Source organism: Podarcis raffonei, chromosome 3 (genome assembly GCF_027172205.1).
Source record: "Podarcis raffonei isolate rPodRaf1 chromosome 3, rPodRaf1.pri, whole genome shotgun sequence".
NCBI classification, from domain to species: domain Eukaryota; kingdom Metazoa; phylum Chordata; class Lepidosauria; order Squamata; family Lacertidae; genus Podarcis; species Podarcis raffonei.
Genome location: NC_070604.1, coordinates 94,825,991 through 94,843,465, shown reverse-complemented (window position 1 = coordinate 94,843,465; position 17,475 = coordinate 94,825,991). Strand labels below are relative to the sequence as shown.

Here is a 17,475-nt window from a genome sequence, read left to right as displayed (position 1 = left end):
CTTAACCTGAAACTGCTCTTAACCTGAAGCACCACTTTAGCTAATGGGGCCTCCTGCTGCTGCCGTGCCACTGGAGCACAAATTTCTGTTCTCATCCTGAAGCAAAGTTCTTAACCTGAAGCACTATTTCTGGGTTAGCGGAGTCTGTCACCTGAAGCGTATGTAACCTGAAGCGTATGTAACTCGAGGTACCACTGTAGTGTTTCAGGCATGCAGTTCCTTTTAACTACTAGTTATCATTCTTCCTTCCTTCTTGCATATACACAAATTTATATATTTATTGCCTACGGGGTCTACCTTTAGCTTGGAGAAAGGTCTGAACAATATACTTAGCCAGGTCCTTCTTTTTTACTCAACCCTAAGAAGTCTAAGGTGAATGAGAAACATCTACCACACCAAAAGCTGGCCATGAAAATGAGCCTTAAACCAGGAGTGGGGAACCTGTGGACCTCCAGATGCTGTAGGACTACAACTCCCATCATCCCCAGCTGTTGGCTATGCTGGCTGGGGATGATGGGAGCTGGGAGTCCAGAGACATCTGTAGGGCCACAGGCTCCTCATCCCTGACTTAATTGCAGCTAGAATCTCATCACATCTCAGTGAATTTCCACTGACAGTGGTGAGGGTGAAGAGAATCTAACTGCCATCAAATCAGCTACCTAAGAGAAGAATTGTGTGGTGGAAACTGTCCTCATCTCTTGGCCAGGCCATTCACACCAGCTCTGCTGGTGATGTAGCGGGGAGAGTCCTTCTGGGACAGGGCTGCTCTTTGTCAAGAGCAAGACAGCCAGAACCACCCCTTATCTTGGTAGGGAGTTGTTGCTTTGCTAGGCAGCCAGAATCTGCTGAAGAAAACTGTATAATTGCACTGTAAGAACTGTAGCTTTAAGAATTTATGCTTGAGCTTGCTTTTTCCTCTTCCCTCCCATTCCATTTTTCTTGTGTGCCATGACTTATTCGATTGTGAGCCTGAATGCAGGAAGCATCTTAAGTACTGATTTTTGAAAGCCATTCTGAGTACCCTTTGGCTAAGGGGCAGGGTATAAATGCACAAATTAAATAAACAAAGCTTTACACTTGCGTTTGATCTGGCAGATTCCTGCTCACCTTTGTCAGAGAAAGGTGACTATATCCTCACCCCTCTGTTTGATATTTGCCATCTTCTCTTCTTTCTTCTTTTTTGCCATTAAAAACTTAATATCAGCATGAAAAAAGCCCTATGTGGGATTAATCAAAGGAAGGCAACCCCCACCCCCTTTCCAAGTTATCATTCAGCCAAAACCACATATATAGTACTATGCATTTTTCATCGTCTTGCCTTTGTGTTGCTATTAAAAATGATGGGTGATGTTTTAATGTTGCTGGAATGATGCAGCACCCTGTGAATGCTGCGAGCCTGCCAATGAGAGTGAGATAAATGGGCTAGGATTCATCAACTATTATTCATTCAAAACCAACCAGTCATAATAGTCCTAATGGGTGCACATTAATGCATTAGTCTCTCTCTCTCTCTCTCTCTCTCTCTCTCTCTCTCTCTCTCTCTCTGTGTGTGTGTGTGTGTGTGTGTAGGAATAAATGGACCCACACACAAGCCACATTCAGCCCCGATGCTGAGATCATCTAGAGTGGCCTCACAGGTCCATCCCCCTCCCTCAATGATTACTATAACTTAAAAAGAAATGCAATACATCTCACCACAGTGGGGAAGACTGAACAAGTGACCTGGGTGCCTGACAAAGTCTGCTTCTTTAGGTGTTAATTCTTGATGGGTAACTTCAAGGCCCTTGCTGTCCCTTCTTCTGGTTCTTTTATCTTTAATTCAGACAGCACGTCAAATAGAGGGCCGTCCTCTGTACAGTAGGATGCATTGTCGCACTGTCGCACTGGTTTCACAGAGGATTTCTGCATGATTACAGCATAGCCATGATATATTGGATTTGAAAAATAGATGGAATCTTGCACCCAAACATCCTCCGGAACAGAGAGAAAGCAGATGCCATCTATCAAAACTGTGCAGTGCAGTCAGCAATTCATTCCATAATTGCTTTGTCAAGGCCAGGACTTAAGGAGGCCCCCATCTGATGCCCGTGTAATTCAGACTGCAACTGTCAGCCAGTCAAGGAGAAGCACTGCAGTTGGCACAAGTTTCTTCTCTCTAACAAAAGTTTGCTTGCAGTGCTTTGACTGTTTACTCCAGAGAAGTCCTACTAACTGAAGGCAGCTGAAGAAGCGACTAGAACAAGCTCGTACCCAGACCCACAAAGATTGCACAAGTGAACCTGAAGGTGGTTATTTTGCAAGTCACCATGTCTTTAAAAAAATAATAATCATTGAAAGCAAAGTTAGAATAGCAACAAATTGTGATTGCAGTGATGGCATAGGGTTTCCCCTTTCTTTATTTTAAAAATGAAGCTAGCTTGAAAAGGAGGGTCCCTAGCTTAGAGGTGGAGCATGCGCATTGGATGCAGAAGACCCCCCCCCCCCCGTATCCTGATGGCTATGGAAAACACTAATGGGAAGGTGTAGTCAGTGAAAGAGACTTGAATGATAACATGGAAAGCTATTTTGGCACTTGAAAGGAACTTGAAAGGCAACCTATTGGCACATGGGAAAAAGGCCTCATTGCATGTGCTTTGAAATGAACGGTGTGGAATTATGTAACAAATTCTTTAAAACTGCAGCACAAACTGAGAGGGGAAATGGCGAAGACAGGTTATTTATTGGGACAGTGTGGTTTTTGCAGCTGATGTTAAAGTTGCAAAACACGGGACAGAACAATGGAGAATTTCTGAAACAACAATGGGATATTAGCTCTGCCCAAGGCATGATGGAGAACAGCAACAACCAGGAAAAGATAGACATAACATTTTACAAGGACGGGAAGAAACATCATGGACAGAAAGATTGTCACACACAGGAAGAACAAGGACACAGTCTGAGTGCCTCACTTGTAGATTTATATATTATTTAATGTGTCAATATGAATGGAAGTTGTTAATATTGCAGTTGTTGTATAAGGGATTGTTATTTTGACTGGAGTATAATTGAAATTAATAAGATTCTGGAACACAGAAATAAAGTAAATCATCAAACCATCAATTCTAGCATACAGGCAGCCACCTAAATTATATAATTTGGTATTTGAATGATTGGTATTAGTAATTGTATTATAATTTGGCACTGTTATAATGAGGCTATTATTGGAATGTAATTGAAAACTAATAAAAATTATTATCAAAAAAATTGCAGCACAGTGAACAGCAAGCTGAATAACATTGTTTTTGCAGGAAACTGAACTGCAGCAGAACAAGAACAACACTGCATATGATGCATGTGGGTTAGAATGGAAACTGATACCTTACATCCCTAGTTATAACTCAACTAATATTCCTTGGACACTTACATTCCAGCATTCACTTTTACCCACCTTTCTTCATTGTGTATCCTTTTCTATCAATCTCCAGTGTCTTTTTAGTTATGCCACTTATTGCCATTTGTGCCTAATTCCAAAGTCTCACAGAAATTCTCACCTTGTTTTAGTGACAGTTAACTCTACACAAAGAGCTCAGGGTCACAGAGTCCCCTCATAGAGTAACTAATTTATCCTGAAAAGGCATGATTACTTTTAAGCACAGTATAGAAGCATAAAAGGTCTGAGGACACTAATGGTCATAACAGTGTGCTCTTGTGTTCTGACACCTGTCTGCTTGAGGCAGAAAAAGTCCTTCATGGCAGTTTAAGAAATGGTGTATGTTTGTGAAGCCACTCTTATTGTGTTTTGGGGTAGATCAGGGGTCAGCAAGGTTTACCTCATCTGGGCTGATTCACTCTAGCGGAGACCCCTCCGTGGGCCACAATTTTTGGCATCTGTGTCCGCGCAGACACAATTTTCGGTGCCTGAGCATGCACAGATGTGATTTCCAGCAGTGATTTCCAGTGAGTCCCCGCGCCGCGCCGGTTTAGCACAGCGTGCAGGGACTCACCGAGCAGGCAGCTTGGCTCGGGGCAGCTCGGGGGCTGGTTAAACAACCCCCGTGGGCCGTTTGTGGCCCATGGGTCTTAGGTTGCCTACCCCTGGGGTAGATCAATCCCATATTCAAAAAGGTTGAAATGCTTATGTTTAAGGGCTTGATTAATTACTCCATCATTTGCCAACAACTTTGGGCCAGTGGAGACATTTTGAATTTTGATAGTGCTGTAGGTGCTACTCACAAGATGGCCATCATGGGTTGTGTGGCCACAAAATGGCTGCCACATCTAAAAGAGCAGAAAAAGAGACAGGACCACAAAATGCTATAGCCAGGCCCCTACATCTGCCACTGCAACACCCGTTCACATTGAGAAGCTCTTTGCATCTTGGTATCCTATGAAATGTTGCCATGTTCAAGGATAGCCTGGACCTGGAACCAAACTGGAAGAGCAAACATTCATTCACACACTGTGGATTTCTGAAGGGGTATTCACTGAGACCTTTTGGGTGCACTGTAACAGGTACTTGTGGGCATATTGGTACCTGCAGGCACCATGTTGACAAGCTCTGAATTATTAACACTGGTGGAGCCTCACAAACTGCAGAAGCGCAATGCTGTCCAATGGGGTGACAAGTCTTGCTCGGATTATCTTTCTCAGGCAGGGCACCTGGGATTTTATCAGCCATGTGGCAAGCAGAAAAGATCATCTCACACCAAGGAGGTGAAATGATGTAGGAATGTAATCAATTCCTAGAGTGGTTTAACAATCTGGGAACTCTGGGAATTATAGTCCTGAGGGGGGCGGGAATAGGGGTCTCCTGACAACTCTCAAGAGCCTAGCTCCAGAATTCTTTGGGGGGAAGCCATGGCTGTTTAAAGTGGCATCATAGTGCTTTAAATGTAGTGTGTAAATGTGGGCAGAGTTCCTGGAGGGGCTGCCACTGAAGTAACGCGATAGTGGGCCTCGCCTTCTGACCTATTCAGTGCTGCTCGGAATTGGAATATGAGTTTGTGGTTCTCACATGCTTGTTTGTTTTCTGACAAAACAACATCTAATTTTGTGCCATGCGTCCTGTTTTCCTCTCACTAAAGGGACCCTCTATTATAAGAAGGGAGAGAAGGGGGCCTTTAGGACCCAGACAGCAGAATGAGCAAGTACACAAGATGTCACCTGGCCACAGTCTTGCCAACCATGGGGAAGATGCATTCTATTTGGTTTAAAATAACAGCCCTGATGTCTAAACTAGCATGTGCAAATTGTATGCAAATATATGTCTTCTTTTGCTCTCTCTCGCTCTCTCTCTCTCTCTCTCTCTCTCTCTCTCTCTCTCATGCCTGACTCTGCCTTTCCACGGCCAACTCTTTGAACACATGGAATGCGCACAGCCCTGAGCTACAGCCAACCCAACACTTCAGAGGGGCGTTACGTGATTTATTTATTAGCAACAATGGATTCTTTTCATAATTCAAACGTGCGCTCAATTATTTATTTCTCCTCTAAATAGGGAAAGGATCTTCAATATTTGATGGCCCCAGCTTCCCTAGCTCCCACTGCATTTACTAGGACCCTCCTTTTTCCTGGTACATTTCATGGACACTGGCAAACAGGAACAGATCCACAGGAGCTGTAAAAAGCTTTAAAATCTGTTAAAAGAGGACTGGACAAATTCATGGAGGAGAGGGCTCTCGGTGGGTACTGGGAGTGATGGCTTTGCTCTGCCTTGAGAGCCAGTAATGTTTCTTCTCAGGGAACTCTGGGAACTGTAGCTCTGTTAGGGGGTCTCTTAACAACACTCAGCACCCTTAACAGGCTCAGGTTCCTTTGATGGGGTTGGGGGAAGAGCCATGACTAGGCAATCTATCCATCTCAAACCTTCATTGGCATATAGACAAAACTCCGAAAGGTTCAGCACAGTAAAACCGCTCAGCAAAATCTACATCTAACAGTTAAGACACTGCTATATAATATTCACGAATCCTCATTGTGTGTTACAGAAACCTGGCTACTATCTCCATCTTATCCCCATCCTGAGGAATCCATCCACTAGGAAGGTTACCTTACATTTGTCTGAGAGCCACTCCCTGCCAACAACCAACTGATTAATGAACATAGTTCGAATTGTGTGATACAAGAGGTAGTGCAAAAGAACATGCATGACTGGTTCTATACCATTCAGTCCACGGGGGCATAGTCTTTCTGTGAGGAGTATTTTCTGGACTGCTCCCTCTAGCATTGCTGAAGGTAGCGCATTCAGTCTCGCTAGGATGTACGCCCTGTGTTGATTCAGGTTGGTCAAATGGGAGAGATAAGTCGCTGTTGGCTATTCACATTGCACCATTCCCAGACATGCACAGTCCCTATTCCTGATTTGGCTACTAAGTTCTTGAAATTCGTTGTCTAACAATCTACGTTTAATGATCTCAAATGCAGCCTTTTCTGATAACCCGTACAGGGAGTCTAGTGAGATTCCTATCGGTTTAGTTTTGTTCTCAATCCCTCTTAACCCTCCTGATGATTGGCATTCAGCTAACATGGCCGCAACAAGACTATTAGATTCAGATCTGTAATGCAGCCAAAAGTAGTCAACATGGTATTGTAGTGCTTTAAATGTCTAGGGTGAATGTGGTCAGGGTCTGTATGCTGAGGTGAGCCACTCCCATGGCTCTCTCATTCTTTTCTTTCTTTCTTAATTTTTTATTTTATTTTGACAAAGTAATAATCATAAATTAGAATAATGTGCACCCGAACCACCGAGACCATTCCATCATAACTATCCAACCTCCCAAAATTTCAACACCTCTTGTGACAGTTTGACCCTTTTCTGTTTTAACAGTACAAATTCTACAAACACCCTCCATATCTCCTCAAAATCATTTCTCCTGCATATTCCCCGTCCTACCTTAATAGCACGTTAATATATCATTAATAGCTATATCTCACACCTCCTTATACCATTCTTCCATTTTATATTCTGCTTGCCCCTTCCACTTCTAGCTATAATAACATGTGCAGCTGTCAATAAATTTGTAAGCAAGTCTATAGCCTGCCAAACTTCCACCCCATCGTAAATTGATAATAATGCTACCTCTGGACTTTCAGTCAGCTTTAACCCAGTGATTTCTGTTATCTCCTTAAACACCCTTCGCCAGAAAAATTGTACATATTTACACCCCCACCACATGTGAACATAATTCCCCGTTTCCTGGTATCTCTTCCAACATAACACCGAATATTCCCTATTTATTTGATGTAATCTGACTGGTGTTAAATACCATCTCCAGACTAATTTATAATAGTTTTCTTTTATTCTTATAGACATTATCAATGTACGTTTCACCCCTTTCTCTCCCAACCATCTGCCACTGCTCCACCCTTTTTGCCTTGCACAGACCTATTTTATTGCATTCCCCCCTATTTCTCTCCCTCTGGGCTTCTTCCCCCAGCTGCTGAGAGACATAGGGACACAAAAGTCATATGCTGTTGCCGTGGTTGCAGCATTGCTGGAAAGTCAGGGTTCAAATCCCCACTGAGCTATGAAGCTCTCTATATGACCTTGGGCCAGTCACTGTCTCTTAGCCTAACATACCCTCACAGGGTTGTCGTGAGGATAAAATGGTGAGGGGGGAGAACCATGGGTGGTGCCTTGTGCTCCTTGGGGGGAAAGCCAGATATAAATATGCAAATAAATAATATAATATAATTGGTTCCCAATCCCTAATTTAAATCAGTGCATCCTGCCTTGAATTCTCTGCTGCTATTCTAGACTGTCTTTAGGAGCAGTCCAATTCTAGGAGCCTTATCTACAAGAGATGCATGAAATTTGCTCCCTGCACATTAAAAGGTATTGGTCCAGTAACTGCAGCAAAGACTGCAATACCCATTTGACCAGCAGTCCATCTCGAAAAGTTTAATACAAATTAAAAAAATAAAAAGGGAACTTGTAAATCAGCAGATATCTAGGTGGTTATATCATCTATAGTGGAAGGAGTGTGGGGAGAAGAGGAGAGAAAAATAAAATATTTCGGCTTTCCCCTTTCTAACCCAGAGCATGGTTTGCTATCGTGTTCCAAAAGAAAGAAAAATAAAAGACATCTGCTAAATAATGTGGTTGGAAAAGATTCCTCTAAATAATGCAAACTTAAAGAGCACCGATGTATTTTCTTACGAAATGACATAAACCTCGGTGGGTGATGCACAGCCTCGACTATATATAAAGCCAGCTCAGTCAAGTAGAAGTCCCCTTGGGCCTGTGGTGGAAACTTGCCTTTCCCAAATACGTTGAACACACAAGCCCAAGGCTGAAATGCAGGATTGCTGAGATCAGGGCTATTCTGGTGCAGACAAGTTATGCACTGCTGATAGGGGAGGATTAATGAGCCAGTCTGCTCATCCGTTGCAATTAGAAACAACACACTGGGACTATTCTGGGGCTGTTTCTGCGCTGAGAACGACAGCTTATCAGAGCCCAGCCTCTTGTAGGCCTCCATGGAAAATGAGGCGAGTTATAAATATAGGGTAATCAAACTGGGAGCAGAATCATACATGCCGCTCTTTGTTTATCGAGGCAAAGGGCTCTTTCTTAGCAGTCACAGAACAGTCTTCATAAAGGATAGAGGGAGCAGCCATAGCAGGATTTTTAGTGTCTCTTTATCAAGAAACTCAGATTGTCCGAGTATTGTTTACCCACAGAAGGATGCGCAACAGCTCACAGCTCAGTGGCAAGAGCAACTGATTCAGCTGAAGAAGATCCCAGGTTCAGTTCCCAGCACTGACATGGAGAGGTCTGTGGCCTCAGAACCTGGAGGTTTCATATTGCCACCATGGCTAGAAGCGTTTCCCTTCTTTATCTACAATCTCCTTTTAAATCCTCACAGAATCAGAGAATAGTAGTGTCGGAAGGGACACCAAGGGTCATCTAGCCCAACCCCAGCAGGAACTTCCTAAATTAGTATCAGCACACCTTGTTGCAGTTGGTTCCATCAGTTAGGAATCTAGGAAGCTGCCTTCTACTGAGACAGACCATTGCTCCACCTAGCTCAGTGTTGTCTACCCTGACAGAAACCGTCCTCATGAACTTTCCATGGTATTCAGAGTCTGCCAATGGATTAGAATTACATTTGGAAGATTCTGGAAATTTGCAACCTAAAAAATGCACACCACTGAGTGCTTAAGAGGTATGTGGTCCCTTACTATTGGCCAAGTTAAAAGGTAAAGGTACCCCTGCCCGTATGGGCCAGTCTTGACAGACTCTAGGGTTGTGCGCCCATCTCACTCAAGAGGCCGGGGGCCAGCGCTGTCCGGAGACACTTCCGGGTCACGTGGCCAGCGTGACATCACTGCTCTGGCGAGCCAGAGCCGCACACAGAAACGCCGTTTACCTTCCCGCTAGTAAGTGGTCCCTATTTATCTACTTGCACCCGGGAGTGCTTTCGAACTGCTAGGTTGGCAGGCGCTGGGACCGAACAGCGGGAGCGCACCCCGCCGCGGGGATTCGAACCGCCGACCTTTCGATCGGCAAGCCCTAGGCACTGAGGCTTTTACCCACAGCGCCACCCGCATCCCTTATTGGCCAAGTTACATACATATAAAAAGACACTGTAAATATAACCATTGTGAAATTTGGCGAGCCCTTTCCTCTTTACGCTTTCTGAAATTTAGTCTACGTGCTGTTAAGCATATGCTTAACAAATTGTTGAATGAAATGTGTATTTTGTATTTTAGTTATTATGATATAGAGGCATGTGCTAAGTTTAATGGGTTGTGCCCAATGTTAGTCATACTCAGCAGAAATTAATGGACATGACTAACATACGTGCATCAATTTCAGTGGGTTAAGTTCCAGTAAAATGGAGCTTGATGCAGCCCAATATTTTTAACTTTTTCAGGATGGGTACAAAGAATTGGAGAAGCAGCCCTAGAAACTAGCCAGCTCATTTTAGTCAAATGTTCTCTCATCATTTTTTCCTAAAGCTCAGGAGCCATCTACTTGTGGCCCTTCTTTGTATTGAGGAGAAACAAAATCAAGACAGAAAGTCTACTACATTCAGAGAAAGCAAAAATAATCAATCCTTGTATAAAAATAGTTTAATAAAGGCATAAAATTTCAAGAAAATATATGTATAGTAACAACATTGTTGAGTAAAAGTGCACAGCAATTTACACATCTGGGGTCAATATACACAGTGTTCTTTTGACACACCTCACTTCACTTTATTCTGCTTGTACAGAATTTGATCTGAAGCAGTGGGGTGGGGAGCCTTCACTGTAGTACAAAAATCCCACAAAGGTCATCTAACTGGAACATCTCTCTAATCATTCCAAATTCATACTAATGGGAGGCACAATTCACTGGGAAGTTCTTCAGCATGCTCCATTGAAATGAATGGGAACTGCATAAAAGCACTCATTTTAATGGCACAAGCAGCAGAACTTTACCATGGATTATATCCAAGCTTTGGACTGGCAAAGGGAGCAAAGACTAGCACATCTAAATGAGAGATCAGTGATAAATGCCCACTTTATAAGCCGCATCTCACACTGATGTGACCATGGCAAAAAAAAAATAAGGCTGGGTGGGCAAATGAAGTCAGCTATAGCTCAAACGCAAAAAACTATTCAAAAGCACAAGGAGCTGGACACCAAAAGGCCATTTCCATGTGGGTGTTAAAATTAGTCAGCGAACTAGTGGATAAATGGGGAAAGCAAGGCTCTGCAGTGTTTTCCATGGAATGGATTGTTACTGAGCCTCCATTCTGCTACTATCTTGCTGTTTCCCCAATTTAAATACTAGCAGATGCAATTGAATCATGTTTTTTTTTTTTTAATGTGCAAAATGCTCCAAGTGGTGCAAAACGGTAATTGGTTAGCAGGCTGCTGACTGAGAGGAAATCCCATATTACTGAGGAAATCCCTCATGTTACTGATTCATCTCTTAATACTTAAAATGGAGGCATGGATACCTCCTAGGGTTGCCATATTTTGAAGAGCAAAAAAAGAGGATGCTATGACGACTCTCATTTTAAATACCCCTACTATATGTAGGCTATAGAAGCTGTGATATATTACTGAGGGGAACTGGAGAAGAGAAGGAGGAAGCAAGTCTTCAACCACCAGTTATGTCTATGTCTCATCCAGAAAGCATACCTTCAACATTCAAGCATATGGACTATATGCTTTGAAATTCTCCCTTCAGGTATGCGGACAACTAGGGATCAGTGAATGTGCTTGGCAAGTGTTAGCGATGTGTGAAAAACCACTAGCTAAAAACCCTAGGTGAATGTAGCCTACAATAATCAATATTTTCCCTACCTAGCTAGCTAATCAACCCTTGCTCCACATATACTCATCACAAAAATAGCAGCTCTTTGGAAAATGCTGGAGTTGGCAGCTTGCAGAATAAACCTGCAGTGAAAAAGGAGAATGGGAGCAATATAAAATTGACCCAAAATGGGATTGGACGTCTGTACTACAGAGTACTCAAGGCCTGTTTAAGACTGCATGGTAGCCACAAAAGCAGCATTCACCAGTGTGCCCTGTAGCTGCCATCTCATATGAGCATCTGGACACACATATGAAGTCTGGGCCAGGTGGATATGCTTGGGGTATGCCAATTCTACATGCAGATCAACTTGTTGCCCAGGCCCTTTCAGAAAAGATGAACTTGGTCTGAATAAACCATGGTTTATCCGACTGAAAACGAGTTATATTAACATGCATCCTCTTCCCTTTCTGTTGTGCATCTAGGACTTAAAAAAAAAACACCCTGCCATTTCTTATTAAGTCTGAGAAGCTGTCCTTTAAGAAACCACAGAAGGTAGGGTTGGGGAACCTGTGGTCCTCCAGATGTTGCCAGCTCCACTGCCCATCGCTCTTGACCATTGGCTAAGCTGACGAGAGTTGGACTCTGAACAACATTGGGAGGACCACAGGTTCCCTATCCCTGAAAGAAAGGGAGAAGGAAGTATATGGGCATCATACTCATTCTTTGTCCAACAAACCATGGTTTCACTGGACCAAGGCCATAGTTACATGAATTTAGATGAGATAGGAGCCACATGGAACATCTGCATGGCAAGTACTTCCCCTTGTGCCACAATCTGCCTTCCCACCACCTTACCATGCCCTGCTGCTTCTTGCAAGTGGAAAGCTAACTACACAGGAGCGCTCACGAAAGAAATAAGGGAAAGGAGACACACGCACAATTTCTAAAACAGTTTTCATTTTTATAATCAAACTTTTTACATGAACAGAAAAACACACCAGTATTTTGTGCGAAAAAATATTTTAAATAAACTTTGCTTGTTCTTGATCTTTGTACATTCTGATATACATATTTAACAAGGTGTATGGCACTATAACCAGAATCGGAAAAAGGGAAAAAAATAATTGCTTTTTTTGTTGTTGTATACCTTCTTCTAAATCAAGCCAGCCACCTTTATGCTATTTAAAAATATTATTAATATTATTAATGGGCAGCCAGCTGTAACTGGTTTGAACACTCAAAATAAAGAACTCTTTCCATTACTCAAAACTATTATTGCACAAGAAGCCAGTAAAGGCATATGGCGTAAAATGGTCAAGTCCCTTGGTGTTAGCCTACCCCCAACCCCCAAATAGAAAAATAGTACCAGAAGATGAAACACAGCAAATAAAAAGATTTTCTCTAGTCAAGAGGGCGAGAAGGGATTTGCAGATAGTTTTAAGCTGCTCTGATCTTCTTTGCCACAGCAAGCATTTTGCTTAGGGTTTCTTTAGCAAAGCCTTTGCAAACTCAAGGCCGCCCGTGGATTTTAGTTGTCTTTTCGCTTTTTTATTTTGGCTGGTTGTATTTTATTTTGGGGGAAAAACATAGCTGTCTTCGGTCTATGAACCTGCACAGACTACTTAGTCATAATCTCTACAAGTAGCTGAATAACCAAAAAGGGAAGAAAAAAATATATAGTGTCCAGTTTCTCTCTTACACGCATGGAGACTTTTAAAACTGGTTTCTTCAAAGCATCCCCACATCATCCACTTTTCAAGAAGGGACTTCCAAAGGTATCTTGCCCAACGCTTGTGAAGTCCTTGTATTTTTAAAACCTTTTCTTCAAAAAGGTTCCTGTCCAAAGTTTTGTCTTATAATAAACCCTTCTCAATAAAGCTAAAAAGGAAAAAAAAGGGGGGGGGGAAATCCAAGCCTTCCAAGTCCATGTCAAGTGAAGAATACGAACATCTTTTTTTAGTCACGTGCTTCTTTGCCATCACACGACAGTCTCTACCCCAATCAGCTTTGGCGTGAGAATTCGCGGCGTGACCCCGTTGTTCAGATCTTCCTCAAACTCCAATAGCTGCCCCATAAAATTAAGATTAGGAGAAATGATTGGTCGCTTGCCTTTGACAAACTTATAGGCATCAGTCATGGTCATTCGCGTGTGCTTCATAAGGTAAGCGATGACAATGGTGGCAGAGCGGGACACACCGGCCTGGCAGTGAATGAGGAGGCCTTTTCCACACTGGTGAGCTTCCTCTGGAAAAAAAGCACAGAAATAAAACGTAAACATTCACTTCAGTGAGTGAAAGCCAGAGGTCAAGAGACCTGAGCTCCTAATGCATTTCTCAAAATAAGCAGCAGCCAGAGATTCACTCACTTAAGAGTTGGGAAGCCTATAGCCCCTGCAGAGGATACTGGGCTAGAACCTCACCTATGCACCTAATTTCTCTCATTTGCAACTCAGAAGTGGCCAAAAATCATTGTGCCCCTCTCCCTCCCTAGATCTGTAGATTATTCTTGCTATTACCAATTCCAGGCTAAGGCATTTTTAAAATATTGCTCCCCAGAGAAATGCACGTTTCTATGGACTCACACATTATATTATACATTTTGTACTCCTAACAATGTTGGACATATAGAATATGCCACAAAACCAGCTCACATGAACAGAATAAACAGCGGGTTTTGAAAACTAGGTGCATTGCCTCCAAATGATGTAAGGCTTTCACACCATACCAAGTGAATCCACAGATAGGACAAACTGGAGAATATGTTAGACATGCCATTGCCATCATTTGCAATGTACAAGTCCCACTTTTTTTTAATACCACTTTGTTCATGCACATTTTTGGGGTGGTGTCTGGAACATGGGCACAATGGCCTCCATTAGTGCACATTCTTCATTCAACAACATAACACAACCATTGTGGAATGCCCAGGGGAGGGGGTGGAGCTTTAGATCTGGGAAACTGCAATTATATAATAAAAGAAAAAGTGCTGATTTTATATTAAAACATAATGTCATGGTGTGGAATGCACCTGTTCTGGGAGTATTTGTGTATGGGCATCATAGGAGCCAACTCCTAGGGATCGAATAAAATATGTGAGCCCGCCCCCCAGTTGGTGGGCATTGTCATTCAAATAGTGTGCGTGTGCCAGGTCTTGTGATCAATTGTGTGGGGCGGGACTTGCCTGCCCCCCCCCCAATATTTTATTCAAGTTGCCATCCTGGGTACACATTCACATTGATCTTCTCTTGAAACACTGGCAACAGCAAGAAGGAAAAATAAAGTGCTGCCTTAAGGACAGGGAAAATCATTATTAGATAAATTCTGGGTGGCAGGTGTGGTTTGTTCTACATGCCACAGGTGACCCTCCCCACACAACCTTTTCTCCCAATAGCCCTTCTGATCTGGTAGGGAATTTTTATTTTTTTTACACTCCAGCAAGTCATGTGTGCCTTTTATCCAAGGCTCACCAAAAGCCAGCTGAATTATGGAAACCACATAGAATCCAGAATTTTTGTTTCAAAACTGTTAAGTTTTTGTCATTCATGAGTTTTGCAAGGGCCAATTCACACATTATGAGACAGAAACCTGGGAATGCTGGGAAGCCACATTTCCACTGCAGCAAACCTCCAGTTCCTAATGTGTTGAGCGTGTGCTTCTCCATATTTGCATATATCTTTAGCTGCATAAAAGGTGATGTGAAAGTGACTTTCAAAGTGACCTAAGCCAGGTGGATTGGTGGCCTGATCCAGCACAGCTTGTCTTAGGGAACCAGGCTGTGCTTCAGGTTGATTCTTGGGAAGGACACACATTGATTTTCCACAGGCCTTCTGCCTTTATTTCAGCCTTCATAAAACCCTGCTTTGGGAGCAGGGAGAAAATCTATTTAAGACACCCAGATCTTTTCAGATCCAATTTAAACTGTCCCTAGGGCAAAGCTAAGCTCTGACTAGTTACTTAACAGAATATTTATCCTACTAAAAAGTCAAGACAAAGAAATATATGTTCATCAAACATGCAGGGATAGCTCTAGGCTATAGTTACCAAAGTGAAAAGGGGTGGGGTGTAAGAATTTAATTTAGATAGATGATAGATAGATAGATAGATAGATAGATGATAGATGATAGATAGATAGATGATAGAGATAGATAGATAGATAGATAGATAGATAGATAGATAATGATGATGATAGGTAGATAGATAGATATAGATAGATAGATAGAATTGCCCATCATATAGTCTTAAGTGGCATTTTAGAGACAGTCTGTAAAAGTATTGGTTAAAAAAGGACCACTCAAGGGTAGACATTTTTTGCCCTCCATTTCATTGTCCTCCCATATTTATGACACAGTTGTAAAAGAAAGATGCAAAAAGGGACCAAGATTTCCAAAAAGACAACACTGGCTCTGCTTCCCTTTATTATGAACATTTGTCCTAAACACAAGAAGGCATTAACGGTATGTTAAACAGGAAAAAATACTGGGCCTCAAAACATTGAGCAAGCTTTTGAGTTCTCCAGAACTCTTCATCATTGTTTTGTATGTCTATGCAAAGTCTATACAGGGTGGGGGTGGGAGAGGAAAAACACAACAAAATGACTTTAAAAGCTTGCTCACTATTTTTGTGATGTTTTGGTTGGTCCAAATAAAAGGTATTGCTCAACTGTGGATTTCAGAACTCTGGCACTGAGTAAACATTTTGTCATGTGGTGAAATCAGTGACTTCAAGAGAGAAAGGCTTGCAATCTCCTTTGGTTGTGGTTAAAAGCAGTTAAATTTTCAAATGGGAGAAATCCTGTAGTCGTATCTCTTACTGTAGAATTTAGAATTAGTAATATCAGGTGGTGCCTTTCTAGGAAGAAAGCCACCAAATGATTTTTCCCTGATAGGAAGGATAGGAAAACTGAGTAAGAGCCACAGCAGATTATCCCAAAGGCATCCTCCTTCGTACAGTGACTAATCAGATGCCTCTGGGAAGCCCCCAGGCACGACATGCATGGGGGCAACTGGCTTCTCTCACTGCTGCTCCTAACAAAAGGTTTTTAGAGGCCTAATGCCTCTGAAACCAAAGGTAGCATACAATTAGGGATGGGGAAAGAAGTTGTTCAGTCTGCTTTTCACAGCAGACTGATGTGATCCAGTGCTCCTGAAAGTGCAGGCAGATCAGAATGTAATCCCCTGTCGAATATGTACTTTTCTAGATGTTGCAGTGTAGCTTGTGTGCAGATTATGTGCACAAAAATGTAACTTTTGTGTGAGAGATACAAGCAAATTGCATATGTTACAGATTGGAGAAGCATTAAAAAGTGTGCATTTTGCATACAAAATGCATAAAATTTAAATGCGGATTATATCTATCATCTATCGATCTATCTATCATCTCCGTCACAAAACAAAACGAGCCTGTGTCTGAGCACCAACATGATTGAAATGAGAAAGAGTTAGGCTGTTCAATCCATCTCCTACGTATAGCTGCCATGACTAGCAGTCATTGATAGCCTTATCTTCCACGAATTGGTATATTCCTTCTTTTTAGAAATATTCACATTGGTGGCCATTGCCACATCTTCTGGCAGCAAAATCCCCTATTTCTACCACCCCTTTAACCAATATTCTTACTCTGAAAGGTAAAGCCAAATGGGAACGCCCTCCCATCAGATGTCAAAGAGATAAACAACTACCTGACATTTAGAAGACTTCTGGTGCTCGCTTCGGCAGCACATATACTAAAATTGGACATTTAGAAGACATCTGAAGGCAGCCCTGTTCAGAGAAGTTTTTAATGTGTGACATTTTAATGTATTTTTAATCTTTGTTGGAAGCCACCCAGAGTGGCTGGGGAAGCCCAGCCAGATGGGCGGGGTACAAATAATATAATAAACAACAACAACAATAATAATAATTTTCAGCGTATGCCCTAGAATACCTCACTGCTGTCACCTTCTGTGCACTAGGGTGTTCATACAAACTCCTCGCTGTCTATACTGTACAGTGGTACCTCAGGTTAAAAACAGTTTCAGGTTAAGAATGGACCTCCGGAACGAATTAAGTTCTTAACCTGAGGTACCACTGTATGTCATACGTGGAGGTGGAAGCAGGATCACACCCATTGGCCCCACTCATAATGTCCACATGCTCCTGGATTCCTCCCCACTAATATCCACACATTTAATGCAGTGCACCAATGAGTTGCCAACAGAGTAATGCACTGCAGGTGTGACTGTGGACATGATCTTCCTGCCACCAG

The 17,475-nt window shown here is 42.4% G+C and overlaps 1 protein-coding gene across 3 annotated transcripts in view; it reads right to left on the bottom strand.

Annotated features, from left to right (window-relative positions):
- Window positions 1-10,041: 10,041 nt before the first annotated feature.
- DUSP10 (dual specificity phosphatase 10) overlaps window positions 10,042-17,475 on the bottom strand; it is a 50,094-nt gene continuing 42,660 nt past the window's right edge. For all 3 annotated transcript variants that reach the window (XM_053383115.1, XM_053383113.1, XM_053383114.1), the window contains exon 4: window positions 10,042-13,477. In XM_053383115.1, coding sequence (XP_053239090.1) covers window positions 13,212-13,477 — 266 coding nt within the window. In that variant the 3' untranslated portion in view covers window positions 10,042-13,211. The remainder of the gene's footprint in view (window positions 13,478-17,475) is intronic.